Below are 15,096 nucleotides of genomic sequence, written 5' to 3' on the forward strand. Positions count from 1 at the left end.
GTAGGGTGCCAGTTTGTTAATCTAGGGGTCAATAAAGCAGACTTTGAAGAATAAGACACTCCTTGAGCACTCAGGCCCCTTCAAAAGAGTCTACATTCTTCTTGTTGCCCCAGTGCAGGTCAGCTGGCCCAGTCTCAGTGGTTATAATCTCTCAACCAATTTGCAGGTGAATGGGGAGCAGTTTAGCCCCAAAGATTTCATTTTTTTCTGTGCCATATTCCTCTGCTCACATTAGGTCAGTTCTGTGCAAAGCAACCCTGCACAACTTCTCAGCACCTGGGCATACCAGCAAGCTTTTCACACAACTTGCCTCTAGCCCAGTACAAGCAAAGAAAGCTCTTTCTCATCTTCATAAGCCAAACCTCATAGCCCATAGTTCTTACTGCATTCAGGCCTTTCAACTCTGACCAGGATAGTCCATGAAGCTGTACTTATAGCACTGCAAGGCATCTCTTAGACCAAGGTTTCAAATCTTTCCACGTTTATCTTGAAAATCAGCTCCAAAAGGCCAAAGCCACACAGTCAGGTGTCTAGCAGCAATCACACTTCTCTGTACCACTTTACTGTTGCAGTCAGGTTCTCATTGCGGTAGAAATCACCCGACAAAGAGCAGCTTTTGGGGGAAAAAGTATTTATTTTTCTTACAGACTCAAGAGGAAGCTCCAAGAAGGCAGGGAAAATGATGACATGAGCAGAGGGTGGACATCACCCCCTGGCCAACATAAGGTGGACAATAGCAACAGGAGAGTGTGCCAAACACTGACCTGGAGAAACTGGCTGTAATACCCATAAGACTGCCCCCAACAACACACTGCCTCCAGGAGGCCTTTAATTCCCACATCTCTATCAGCTGGGAACCTAGTATTCAGAGCACCACCACAATTTGTTAATTGAACTCTAATATTAATTTAATCAGTTAATTCCAAACAATCCATTGTTGATTTTTGTGTTAGTGACATGTGTGTTTTACTGGGGATTGGCTTGACCTAGGGCCTCACTCATTTTAGGCAGGTGCTCTGCCAGGTGCTCTACCACTGAACTATATCCAGTCCTCTTTTTCATGGTTTTGGAATTTGAAGACTGGGTCTCAGTACATTGCCTGGCAGGCCTTGAATGTATGCTCCTCTTGCCTTAGCTTCCCAAATAGATGAATATGGGTTTTTACTACATGTCCTAGCTTGTGGCTTTTATTGACTTAAACATTTTGTGCATGGGTAGTCCTGACTTTTGTGTAAACAGGTATGATAGTTGAAGTCTTTGGGAGTTTTTTTTCTTTTTTCTTTATTTTATTTGATTTTTTTTATATTATTAACAACTTCCATGATCATAAAAAAATACCCATGGTAATACCCTCCCTCCCCACACTTTCCCCTTTGAAACTTCATTCTCCATCATACCCCCTCCCCATCTCCCTCAGCCTCTCTTTTTACTTTTGATGTCATGATCTTTTCCTCCTCTTATGATGGTCTTACGCAGGTAGTGTCAGGCACTGTGAGGCCATGGATATCCAGGCCATTTTGTGTCTGGAGGGAGTATGTTGTATGGAGTGCTGCCCTTCCTTTCACTCTTATATTCTTTCCACCACCTCTTCCACATTAGACTCTGAGCCTTGGAAGGTGTGATACAGATATTGCAGTACTGAGCATTGTGGTCATTTCTTTCTGTCATTTCTTTCCATCACCATGATGCCTTCTGAGTCGTCCCAAGGTCACTGCCATATGAAAAGAAAAGATTCTCTACCAAAAGTGAGAGTAGCATTAACATAAGGGTGTGAACATTAACAGAAGTGCTTACTGGGCAGCTTGATAAGCACAGTACATACATTTAGCCAGACAACAGCAGACGTTATACCCCAAGGGCTCATGACTACCCATTTTGAGTTTTCAGTATTAGGGATGTATTCCCTTCCATGGAGCAGGCCTCTAGTCCAATTAGAGGGCAGTTGGTTTCCCCCATAACAGATGTGCCACTAGTGTACCCGTTGGCTCATTTAGCCTGCATAAGGCTTGCAGTGTCCACTTTTGAGTATCTTCACTGGTGATTTCTCTTTCTCCCATTGAACTGCATGCAGAATGGCTTCTTCCAGCTTTCTGTCAGCTGGTCTGCATGGAGGAGGTTATCAGCTCAGATCCAGCAGGATTTCTCAGTGTCCTTGCAGCCCAAGTATATCGAGTCTTCAGCAATAGAGTCTTACCATCTATTCCTGGTGGGAAACCAAGGGGCTCAGCAATGGCCTATAATGTTTTGGGGGCATCAGGGACCTCCCAGGTCAACAACTCACTGGAAGATATCCCATCCCTGGCACTGAGAATTTTCTAGCTACAGTCTATGGCTCCTGAGTGATCCATTGTTCTGGGAGGTTTTTGTTTGTTTTTTGTTTTTTGTTGGTTTCGTTTCAGTTTTGAGACAGTCTCACTTTATTATAGTTCAGGCTGGTCTTGAACTTGAAATCCTGTTGCCTCAGCCTTTGATTGTTGGGATTATAGGAGGCCATTGGCCTTGTCCATTAGGCCACTTAGACAGTGCTTAAATGCCCTTGTGCTCTGCCCAGCAGCCTCTTGGTCTAGTCCAAAGTATTTTTGTTGTTGTTTGCTTTTGAGAGGGAGAATGAGAAAATTTGTATGGGATTCATGTTTGCCACACTCTCATTCCTGTGGAGGCCTGTGTGTCTCAAAGAGAACATCTTTCTCAGGTTTGGGGATCCTGTAAGTATCTAGTCAGGTATAATACAAAAGCCAAAGTGTTAATTTTGTTTGTGGGGGAGGTTCAAGGTAGTGTGTTGCTAGTCCAGGCTGACCTGGAATTCACTATGTAGTCGCAGGGTGGCTTCAAACTCAGTGATCCTCCTGAGTGTGGGATTAAAGGCATGCACTATATTCCTGGCCTAAGGTCTTTTTAAAAGAATTTTAGGCTATTTATCCTTATGTCAAAGATATAAATTAAAAAAATACTGAAACTTGGGCTGGAGAGATGGCTTAGCCATTAAGGCATTTGCCTGCAAAGCCAAAGGATCCTGGTTCAATTCTCCAGGACCCACGTAAGCCAGATGCACAAGAGGACACATGCATCTGGAGTTCATTTGCAGTGACTGGAGGGCCTGGCATATCCCCCCCCCCCATAAATAAAATAAATATTCTTTTAAAAAAAACAGTACTGAAACTGACTATAAAATTCATTTAACAAAGGTGTAGTAGACAGGATGTAATGAAGTAAACTAGTCAAAATATCCTATTTTCAAGAAGGCTTCACTGAATTCACTCATGTACTGTACCTGGGACATTTTTCATGGTTCTATTTCATGTTTATTCTAGGCTGCTACCGAAGAAGAAAATAGCCATGGGCAAGCAAATGGTATTCTCAATGCTCCAAGCCTTGGCTCACCAATTCGTGTTCGATCAGAGATAACTCAGCCAGACAGGGATGTTCCTTTAGTACGAAAGTTACGTTCCATCCATAGCTTTGAGCTGGAAAAACATCTCACGCTAGAGCCAAAGCCAGATACTGACAAGTTTCTTGAGACCTGGTAAGATATGTGTTTTTTCTTCTTTTTATAGCTTCCAAAGTACCATTCTTATATTTTATTTCTGTTATGCAGATTATTGGAAGCAAGGAATTCTTCATGTGTTTTGTAGCTCTGACTCCATTAAGCTCTCATTTTTCACTCATGTCTTGTTATCATCACCCTTATTCTTCATGTGAATTGTATAGCATCATTACAAATTCTGTAGCAAACCTTTTGGCTGTGGTAGCTGCTAACTTTGTCACAGTAGGTACAGTTAAATGAATATATTTGCACGCCTTTAATCCCAGCACCCCAGAATTGGAGGCCACCCTGGGGCTGCAGCATGAGTTTAGGTCAGCCTGGCCTAGAATGAGACCATACCTTGGAAAAAAGACCAAAACAACAAAAGATAAGTAAAACTTAGTTTGGCAAAGAATCAGTCTTACAAAAGAAAGGAACTAGAAAGTGGACATGCTGAGGAAAGAGCTCCAAGTTCCAAAGCATTATTATGGCAGAAGGAGACGAACATTGTCAGTACTGTGAAATGTTCCTATGCTTTGTACACATGTATTTCTCTCATCTTTCTGAGAAAACTAGTGCTGTTTAGAGTTGGTTGGTGTGTAATACATGTGTCCCTAAGGACAACTGAGTAACTTCTCTTCATTTTCTTAAGCCTGGAAAAAATGCAGAAAGATTCCAGTACAGGAAAAGAATCTGTTCTCCCCACTCTGCTTCACAAGCCTTGTGTTCCTGCTGGGTCTCGTACTGACCACATCTGGCACTATGATGAGGAATATATTCCAGATGCCTCCAAGCCTGCCTCTGCCAACACCCCTGAGCAGGCAGGTGGTGGTGGCAGCAATGGATTTATAGCTGTTAACTTGAGCTCTTGTAAGCAGGAGGTTGACTCCAAAGAATGGGTGATTGTGGACAAAGAGCAAGACCTTCAGGATTTTAGGACAAATGAGGCAGTAGGCCATAAAACAACTGGAAGTCCTTCTGATGAAGAGCCTGAAGTCCTTCAAGTCCTAGAGGAATCACCTCAAGATGGAAAGCTCCAAGTAGGTCCTTGGACCAACAATGATCAGCTAAAGGAAGCCTCAGGTGCAGTTTTAGTACTCTGTGGGGAATGCCCTGCCACTCCTGTGTCAGAACAGTACGCAGATAGGCTAGACCTCCAGGCTGGAGCTGCAAGCCAGTTTATCACAGTGACACCCACAAGTCCAATGGAGGCACAAGCAGAAGGACCCCTTACTGCGGTAAGAGTTTACATGCATCATTATTCTCTGTTGTCTTCTCAGGGTGCTATTAAAGGACTGGCTGATTCTCCAGGCCTGGTGGCGCACGCTTTAATCCCAGTACTTGGGAGGCAGAGGTAGGAGAATCACTGTACATTTGAGGCCAGTTTTGAGACTACATAGTGAATTCCAGGTCAGCTGAGGCTAGAGCGAGACCCTACCTGGAGAAACCAAGGGGGGAAAAAAAAGACTAGCTGAGGGCTAAGGGTGTGGCTAAGTTGGTAGAATGCCTACCTGGCATGCAGGAAACCTTGACTTCAGTATGGTTATAATCCCAATACTAGGAAAATCACTAAGAGTTCAAGATTAGCCTGGGATTTATAGTTCCAGACCAGTCTGGACTGCAAAATGAAACCCTGTCTCAATAAATAGATAGATAGATAGATAGATAGATAGATAGATAGATAGATAGATAGATAGATAGATAAATATAATTTTTTTAAAAAGCAAACAAAGGGCTGGAGAGATGGTTTAGCAGTTAAGCCCTTGTCTGTGAAGCCTGAGGACCCCACTTCAAGGCTTGATTCCCCAGGACCCATGTTAGCCAGATGCACAAGGGGGCACATGCATCTGGAGTTCATTTGCAGTGGCTGGAAGCCCTGGCACGCCCATTCTCTCTCCCTCTCTCTATCTGCCTCTTTCTCTGTTGCTCTCAAATAAATAAAAATAAACAAAGCTTAGTTGATCAGCTAAATAATTAAGTAGAGTTTTATGATAATCTTGCAATAAGAATTTTTTTTTTCAAATGAGGCTTCTTTCCATTATATCAAACTCAGTACATGAAATATCACTAAAACCTAATTTTATATAACATTTATAATTAAATCACAAGAATTATCTGTTTCTGTGTGTATGTATATAATACGGTTTTCACATTCATTTAGCATGAGTTGGCAGATCTGGTAAATGTGTTACTCTTATACATTGGAACTTAGAAAATATTAAATCTCAAATCATGCACCTTGGTTAATTCCACAAAATTGATTTTAAAGTGTTTTTCTTCTCTAGATTACAATTCCTAGACCTTCTGTGGCATCAACACAATCAACTTCAGGAAGCTTTCAGTATGGTCAACAACCAGAGAAAAAAGACCTCCAGCTCATGGAACCCACTGTGGATCTTTACTCCCCACGGGAAAACTTCTCTGGCTTGGTTGTAACAGAAGGGGAACCTCCCAGTGGAGGGAGCAGAACAGATTTGGGACTTCAGATAGATCACATTGGTCATGACATACTACCCAATATTAGAGACAGTGACAAATCTCAAGACCTAGGGCCAAAAGAGCTTCCTGACCATAATAGACTAGTTATGAAAGAATTTGATAATCTCCCTGGAGAAACTGAAGAGAAAAGCAGACTTCTAGGGTCAGATAATGAAGAAGAGAAATTAAGTAAAGGGCAGCATTGTGTTGAACTCTCTCTCCCAGGAGATTTGGTAACTACAGAAAGGGATCATTCAGCTACCATGGAACTTCTTGATGTGTCAAATATACAGAATTTTAGTGTGGTGCCAAATCAAGACAAAAACCATGAGATAATGAAGCTTCTGTCAGTTGGAACTTCAGAAATATCTCCAAGAATAATTGACCCATATGTTGAAGGACAGATAGGCCAGGTGGTGGCAGTGCAAAAAAGCAAGCTATTTAAGGATGATGAAATCAAGAGTGAAGACTTACCAGGTCATCAAGGAGATCTCTCTACTTTTTTGCATCAAGAGGGTAAGAGAGAGAAAATTGTTCCTAGAAATGGAGAACTCTATCATTGTGTTTCAGAGAATGAACATGGTCCTCAAACCCGGAAGGATGTGGTTAGGTCATCCATTGTAAACAGACATAGCCGAATCCCTGTTTTAGCACAAGAAATAGACTCAACTTTTGAATCATCTGCAGTCTCTGCAAAAGAAAAGCTCCTTCAAAAGAAAGCTTGCCAGCCAGAATTAGTCAAACTTCTGGTGGAAAAAAGGCAATTCAAGTCTTTCCTAGGTGACCTCTCAAGTGCCTCTGACAAGTTGATAGAGGAGAAACTAGCTGCTGTTCCTGTTTCTTTTTCTGAAGAGGAGACCTTCACTCCCTTTTCCAGGCTGGCAGTGGAGTCTCACCTGAATAGATCAACTGAAGATAGCTTTCTGTCACCCATCATCTCACAGTCTAGAAAGAGTAAGATTCCAAGGCCAGTTTCCTGGGTCAACACAGATCAGGTCATGAGTGCAGCTTCATGTCAGTTCTTGCCTCGACCACCACCAGGAAAGCCACCGGCAAGGCCTGGAGTGGAAGCCAGGTAATACTGCTGCTTTCCTATGTTAAGTGTGCTACAGGATTTCCGCTGTGCTGTATTGTAGAATATCAGTGGCAAGCTTCCTCCTTACTGCTTTAGAGCATGTTTTCTTCTCTGTCTTTCACAGGCTGCAGTAGCATAGTACAGATTGATCCAGGATTTCGTTTTCACTTTTAAAAATATTTATTTTTTGTTATTTATTTGAGAGAGGCAGAGAGAGAGAGAGGAAGACAGAGAGAGAGAGAGAGAGAGAGAGAATGGTGCTCCAGGACCTCCAGCCACTGCAAATGAACTCCAGATGTATGTGCCACCTTTACATGATTCCTAGGGAATCTTTTGGCTTTGTAGGCAAGCATCTTAACCACTAAGCTATCTCTTCAGCACTGTTTCCACATTTATTGTGCTAAAATATATATACCAACCATAAAATTTTCCATCTTAACCAGTTTTAAGTGTCCTTCTCAGTGGCTTTAGTTATGTTAATTTTGTTGAACAACCATCATTGTATAATCCTGAAACTTGAGAGCTAGTGTGGTGGTCTATACCTAGAGTCCCAGTTTTCAGGAGGATAGTGAGTTCTAAGCCTCCTATATCCTGTCTAACAAAAAAAGGGAAACTGGTTGTGGTGGCGCATGCCTTTAATCCCAGCACTTGGGAGGCAGTGGTAGGAGGATCACAGTGAATTCCAGGTCAGCCTGGGCAAGAGTGAGACCCTACATCAAGAAACTAAAATAAATAAAGTAGATGGATTGCTTAGTGGTTAAAGATGCTTGCTTGCAATGCCTGTTGTCCAGGTTTGATTTCTCAGTATCCATGTAAAGCTAGACATACAAAGTAGAGCATTTAATCTAATCTACTCTAATCACTTCTTAATAGTCCCACTCCTTAATACCACAGATTAGATTTCTATGTTCTTTTTATTTGTTTTTTTATGAGAGAGAGAATTGGCACACCAGGACCTCCAGCCACTGTAATTGAACTCCAGACACATGCACTATCTTGTGCACATGCACAACCCTGCACACTTGCATCAATTTGTGTGTCTGGCTTACATGGGATCTGGAGAGTCCAACATGGGTCCTTAGGCTTTGCAGGCAAGCACCTTAACCACTGATCTGTCTCTCCAGCCTTCCATCTTCTTAGTAACATTAAGACTGTAGAAATTGGGCTGGAGAGATGGCTTAGTGGTTAAGCGCTTGCCTGTGAAGCCTAAGGACCCTGGTTCGAGGCTCGGTTCCCCAGGTCCCACGTTAGCCAGATGCACAAGGGGGCGCACGCGTCTGGAGTTCGTTTGCAGAGGCTGGAAGCCCTGGCGCGCCCATTCTCTCTCTCTCCCTCTATCTGTCTTTCTCTCTATGTCTGTCGCTCTCAAATAAATAAATTTTAAAAATTTTTTAAAAAAGACTGTAGAAATTAGCCAGCTTGGTGACACACGCCTTTAATCCCAGCACTCAGTGGGCAGAGGTAGGAAGATCTCTGTGAGTTTAGGGCCAGCCTGGACTAGAGTGGGACTCCACTTGGCAGGTGAGGAGGGAGACGGGACTTTAGAAATTAAACTCAGAGCCTGGCGTGGTGGCGTATGCCTTTAATTCCAGCACTCAGGAGGCAGAGGTAGGAGGATCACCGTGAGTTCAAGGCCACTCTGAGAATACAGAGTGAATTCCAAGTCAGCCTGGGCTAGAGCGAGACCCTACCTCAAAAAAAAAAAAAAGAAAGAAAGAAACTAAACTCAGGTTGGAGAGATGGCTCAGCAGTTAAAGGTACTTGCTTGCAAGGCCTAATGGCCTGGGTTCAGTTCTCCAGTACCCATGTAAAGCCAGATGCACAAAGTAGCACATGCATCTGAAGTTCATTTGCAGGGATAAGTGGCTCTGGCACCCAGTGTCTGTCTGTCTGTCTGTCTCTCTCTCTCTCTCTCTCTTTCCTTGCAAATAAATAATTTAAAAAATTTTTAAATAAAAGCAGGCTGGAGAAATGGATCAGCAATCAAGGCACTTGCCCTTAAATCCTAATGATTAGAGTTCAGTTCCCCAGTACCCATGTAAAGCCATGTGCACAAAGTGGCACGTATCTGGAGTTGTTTGCAGCAGCCGGAGGCCTTGGTGTGCCTAGTCTCTCTGCCAGGTCTGGTGGTGCACACCTTTAATCCCAGCACTTGGAGGCTGAGGTAGGAGGATTACTGTGAGTTTGAGGCCAGCTTTTCAGACTACATAGTGAATTCCAGTCAGCCTGTGCTAGAGCAAGACCCTACCTTGAAAAACCTAAAAATAAATTAAACTCACAAAAGAGTTCTAGGGACAAACCCTACTACTATATAAATTACTTGATTACCAAGCCAGGCATGGTGGTTAATGCCTATAATCCCAGCACATGGGAGCCTGAGGGAGGACGATTACCATGAGTTGGAGGCTAAAATGAACTACTTATTGAGTTCCAGCATGGGCTATACAAGAAGTCTCAAAAAGCACTAAACAGGCTGGAACACACCTTTAATCCCAACACTTGGGAAGCTGAGGTAGGAGGATCACCTAGGCTACAGGGTGATTCTAGGTCAGCTTAAGCTAAAATGAGACCTTGCCTCAAAAAACAAGCAAACTGGGCTGGAGAGATGGCTTAGCAGTTAAGGCGCATTCCTGCAAAGCCTAAGGACCAAGGTTCAATTCTCCATGGCCTACATAAGGCAGATGCACATCATGGCACGTGCATCTAGAGTTCATTTGCAATGGTTAGAAGCCCTTGTGCACCCATTCTCCCTTTCTCTCTGACTGTAATAAATAAAATCTTTAAAAAAAAAAAACAAAAAAAAAAGGGCTAGAGAGAGAGCTCAGGAGTTAAGGTGTTTGCCTGCAAAGCTGTATGACCCAGGTGCAATTTCCCAGTACCCACATAAAGCAGGATGGACAAAGTGGCACATGCATCTGGAGTTTGCGGTGTAGATGCCCTAGTGTGCCCATTCTTTCACATATTATCTCCCTTTCTCTCTATCTCTCTCCCCTCCCCTCTCTCCTTGCATTTAAATAAATAAATAATTAAAAAAAACAAGCAAGCAAAGCTGGGCATGGTGGTGCACACCTTTAATCCCAGCGCTTGCGAGGTGGAGGTAGGAGGATTGCTGTGAGTTTGAGACCAGCTTTTGAGACTACATAGTGAATTCCACATTAGCATGGGCTAGAATGAGACCCTACCTCAAAAAAACAGACAACAAAAAAAAGCAAACAAAAATTAATCAATTACTGTTGGGCCAGTTGACACTGCTGATACTCACTAAGGAGAATGGCTTGGCTAGCCAGCCAGTGAAAGACCCAGTCTCAAAATGAAATACATCATAAAAGTCTTTATTGGTATTTTTAAAGTAATGCATGTATGTTTGGTGAGAAATGGTGGCTCATTCCTGTAATCCCAGCACTCATGAACATGTTTGAAAAATGTTAAAGCAACACAGAATTCATATATGTATATGTGTATATGTATCTTTTTATTTCCCTGTTTATACATATACAAACCATAGGTCAAAAGTGGAGTCCTATATTAATATTCTACATGTGACTTTGTTTTACTTAGTCTATCTCATCATCTTTACATATTGGTACATGTAGATTTATCTTGTACTTTTTTCTTATTTTTGATTTTTAATTTTTTTTATTTTAGTTTATTTTAGAGAGAGAGAAGGAGAAAATTGGCATGCCAGGGCCTCAGCCACTGCAGTCAAACTCCAGACACTTGCACCACGTAGTGGACATGTGCAACCCTGTGTTTGTCTCGCCTTTGTGTGTCTGGCTTGTGTGGCATCTGGAGAGTTGAACATGGGTCCTTAGCCTTCACAGACAAGTACCTTAACCACTAAGCCATATCTCCAACCCAAAAATATTTTTATTAGGTAGGCATGGTAGTGCACACCTTTAATCCTAGCACTTGGGAGACAAAAGTAGGAGGATCACTGATATGAGGCCAGCCTGAGACTACATAGTGCATTCCAGGTCAGCCTGGGCTAGAGGGAGACCCTACCTCGAAAAACAAATTGTGTGTGTGTGTAAATTTATATGAGGTGGGGAGGGAGAGAGAGGGAGAGAGAGAAGAAAGGAAAGAAAGTACAGGCACTCCAGGGCTTTCTGCCACTGTAAATGAACTCCAGATGCATGGGCTACTTTGTGCATCTGACTTTTAAGTGGATGTTGGGGAATCAAATATGGGGCATCAGACTTTGAAAACAAATGCCTTTAACTGCTGAGCCATCTCTCCAGGCCTTCTCTCTTACCCTCTCTCCTAAAGTAATGCCTCACTCTTGCCCAGGCTGACCTGGAACTCACTCTGTAGTCCAAACTGGTCTAAAACTCATAGCAGTCCTCCCTCAGCCTTCTGTCTTGCCACTTTAAATATACCCAGGTTTGAGGGCTGTAGAGATGGCTTAGCAGTTAAGCACTTGCCTGTGAAGCCTAAGGACCTTGGTTCGAGGCTCAATTCCCCAGGACCCACAAAAGCCAGGTGCACAAGGGGCACATCCATCTGGAGTTCTTTTGCGGTGGCTGGAGGCCCTGGCATACCTATTCTCTATCTATCTGCCTCTTTCTCTGTCACTCTCAAATAAATAAACAACAAAATTGTTTGTTTGTTTTTTCCCCTGAGGTAGGGTCTCATTATAGCCCAGGTTGTCCTGGAATTCACTGTGTAGTTGCAGGGTGGCCTTGAACTCATGGCAATCCTTCCACCCAGGTTTTCCTGGGTGTGGTGGCACACACCTTTAATCCCAGCACTCTGGAGGCAGAGGTAGGAGGATTGCCGTGAGTTCAAGGCCACCCTGAGACTATATAGTGAATTCCAGGTCAGCCTGAGCTATAGTGAAACCCTACCTCAAAGAAACAAAACCAGCCAGGTGTGGTGGCACACGCTTTTAGTTCCAGCACTCGGGAGGCAGAGGTAGAAGGATCGCCATGAGTTCAAGGCTATCCTGAGACTACAGAGTTAATTCCAAGTCAGCCTGGACCAGAGTGAGACCCTACCTCAATAAACCAAAAAAAAAAAAAACAAAAACAAAACAGATTTTGCCAGGCATGGTAGCACACATCTTTAATCCCAGTACTCTAGAGGCAGTGGTAGGATTTCTGTGAATTTGAGGCCACCCTGAGACTACATTGTAAATTCCAGGTCAGCCTGGGCTAGAGTGAGACCCTATTTGGGGGGGGAAAAAAAAAAAAAAAAAAAAGAAAAACTGAAATGGGGCTGGAGAGAAAGAGTGTGGTATGACTCGTTATATGAATGAGTAACTATATCCTTTCAGTATGTTTCCTGGTTTGTTTGTTTTTTTAATTTTTTATTTATTTTACTTGAGAGCGACAGACACAGAGAGAAAGACAGATAGAGGGAGAGAGAGAATGGGCGCGCCAGGGCTTCCAGCCTCTGCAAACGAACTCCAGACGCGTGCGCCCCCTTGGGCATCTGGCTAATGTGGGACCTGGGGAACCGAGCCTCGAACCGGGGTCCTTAGGCTTCACAGGCGAGCGCTTAACCGCTAAGCCATCTCTCCAGCCCTGTTTCCTGGTTTTGACACACATCATATACATTATGATTTGGGAGAGTGTGCCTTTTAGCCACACTTGGAATGAACTAAAATGAAAATATTTCTTCTCTATTCTTTTAAGGCTACGGAGATACAAAGTCCTAGGGAGTAGTAACTCCGATTCAGACCTTTTCTCTCGCCTGGCCCAAATTCTTCAAAATGGCTCTCAGAAGCCCCGGAATACTACTCAATGCAAGAGCCCAGGATCTCCTCACAATCCTAAAACACCACCCAAGAGTCCAGTTGTACCCCGCAGGAGTCCTAGTGCCTCTCCTCGAAGCTCATCCTTGCCTCGCACGTCTAGTTCCTCACCATCTAGGGCTGGACGGCCCCATCATGACCAGAGGAGTTCGTCCCCACATCTAGGGAGGAGCAAGTCACCTCCCAGCCACTCAGGATCATCCTCCTCCAGGAGGTCCTGCCAACAGGAGCATTGCAAACCCAGCAAGAATAGCCCCAAAGGATCCAGCAGCGTACACCACCACTCAGCCAGCACTAAGACCCCCCCAGGGAAGAGTAAACCAGCCAGTAAACTCAGCAGATAGGAGCCAGGCTGCACTCTGGACAAAGTGTGAGATCTTCCTCCTAAACCTGATGCATGTGTCCCTGTACTGTCTGTTTCAAACAATCATTGTTGATCTTTTGCAAAAAAAAAAAAAAAAAAAAAAAGTAACATGATTATTTAAACAAAGACATAAATATATGATAAGGAATTACCTAAAGCAAGTAGGAAGCAGATCAAGAATTAATGCCTTTGCATAGGAAGTTGCAATCCAGAAAAATCCAAGGGGAAGAAGCTCATTAAATGAGCTCTCATTTTTCAGCTGCCTTTGAAACAAAAAAGTTGAAGGTATAAAATAGAGTGAGATTCTAAGGGGTTTTGCCTAACTTTTAAGTCTCTCCTCAAAAGACTAGCAAAAGTTTTTTGATATTTTTATTTTGAACTTCCCAACCCCAAAGGGTCATTGCTGAGATGTTGGAATTTATAAGAAGTCTTTTACTAGGAAGCCAGTAGTCTCATATATTTGGCTTATATGTTTATTTACTGATTGAAGAATCCATACCTGGATTTTACATTTTTTAAAGTCCATGTTTCCTCCCTTGTCCAGTGTCTTATTTTAACAACACATAAGAATTTCAGCAGCTCATGCTGAGATTTTCAAATCCAATTACTTTTATCTAGTCCCCTAATGTTTTTCTTTGAGTACCAGGTCTTAATTTATTTATGGAAAAATAAACTGAAAAACTTAGGAAAAGAAAATGTCCAATTGGAGCTACTGTATTTCTTAGGCTTTAAGGAGTAGGACAGTAGCCTTCAAGATGGAAGAGCCTTCTTCAACCTGGGTACACATCCTCCTTGTTCAGAGAACCTGACCAGAGGAGATGGTTTCCTTTTGTTTTAGATGTCAGCTCTTTCTAATACCAACCTTCAAGGTGGGATTAGGGAAGCACACCACTTTGGAATGTGGCTTATGCTTTTAGAGTTATAGAAAGAAATTTAATGTGTTACTGAGGCTTAAAATATTCAGATTTTATATTTATACATTTAGCCAATAAAGAATATCTGGGGAAATAAACTTAGGCTAAATATTTTTCTTTTAGTGTTTTGTTACCTGTTTCTTCTGTGATTTTCTTTAGTAGTTGGACTTCTTAGCCTGGTTTCTTTGTAATCTCAATTTATAGTTGTAAGGAGGATCATGTTTGTTCTAATCTCACTGTTCTGCTCACAGGAATCAGACAAAATTAAAGAATACCAGACTTGTAGATGGGCTGTTTTCACACTGTAGGTATTTTGTGTTATAACACCTCCTTGCGGTCTAGTAAATGGGTGTGCTGGCTGGTGAAATTTGCCTTCTAGCAAACATCTTTGCTTTCTCTTGGAACTTGTGTTTCTGCCAAACCTAAAATATTTGAATTGAAAAAACAAAAACAGAAAAATTTTTTCTTCAACAAGTGAATATATTCTAATGCTGCATCAAAGCTATCCTGAAGCTGCACTGAACTCATTTTCTTTGTCTATGTTGAGCTTTTTAACAAACTCAAAACACTGTATTGAGACATAAAGTCTCCCAAAAGAAGTGTAGCTTAATATGGAATATTAATTTCTTTCCAGTTTCAAGCACTACAGAGGAATGCAGTAGATAAGACATATTTACTGTTTATCTAATACAACTGTAATATTGGAAGACTGATCCTTCTGTATTATATTGTATAGTAGTTGCTATAACACTACTTGCATGTCTTCATGGCAAATTATATAAATATTTATAAATATATAGAGAAACATATGCTTATATAAACTAATTCTCATTCTCCATTTGAAATTTCAAGATCAAAGATAATGAAATTCCTTTTCTATTGTGTGCTGCACATATACTTGGGTCTTGCCTATGTTCATTTGCTGAAAATACATTCTTGGCATATAGCAGCTCAGATTCTTCTTGCCTTCCTGGTATATGGTGCAAGGAT

At 42.3% G+C, this 15,096-nt stretch overlaps 1 protein-coding gene across 3 annotated transcripts in view; it reads left to right on the forward strand.

Moving 5' to 3' along the window:
- The window catches only part of Ttbk2 (tau tubulin kinase 2), a 135,380-nt gene extending 120,989 nt beyond the window's left edge, over nucleotides 1-14,391 (forward strand). For all 3 annotated transcript variants that reach the window (XM_045156848.1, XM_045156849.1, XM_045156850.1), the window contains 4 exons: nucleotides 3,312-3,523; nucleotides 4,176-4,761; nucleotides 5,809-7,076; nucleotides 12,710-14,391. In XM_045156848.1, coding sequence (XP_045012783.1) covers nucleotides 3,312-3,523; nucleotides 4,176-4,761; nucleotides 5,809-7,076; nucleotides 12,710-13,172 — 2,529 coding nt within the window. In that variant the 3' untranslated portion in view covers nucleotides 13,173-14,391. The remainder of the gene's footprint in view (nucleotides 1-3,311; nucleotides 3,524-4,175; nucleotides 4,762-5,808; nucleotides 7,077-12,709) is intronic.
- Nucleotides 14,392-15,096: the final 705 nt, after the last annotated feature.

This window comes from Jaculus jaculus, chromosome 8, assembly GCF_020740685.1.
Source record: "Jaculus jaculus isolate mJacJac1 chromosome 8, mJacJac1.mat.Y.cur, whole genome shotgun sequence".
In the NCBI taxonomy this organism is placed as follows: Eukaryota; Metazoa; Chordata; class Mammalia; order Rodentia; family Dipodidae; genus Jaculus; species Jaculus jaculus.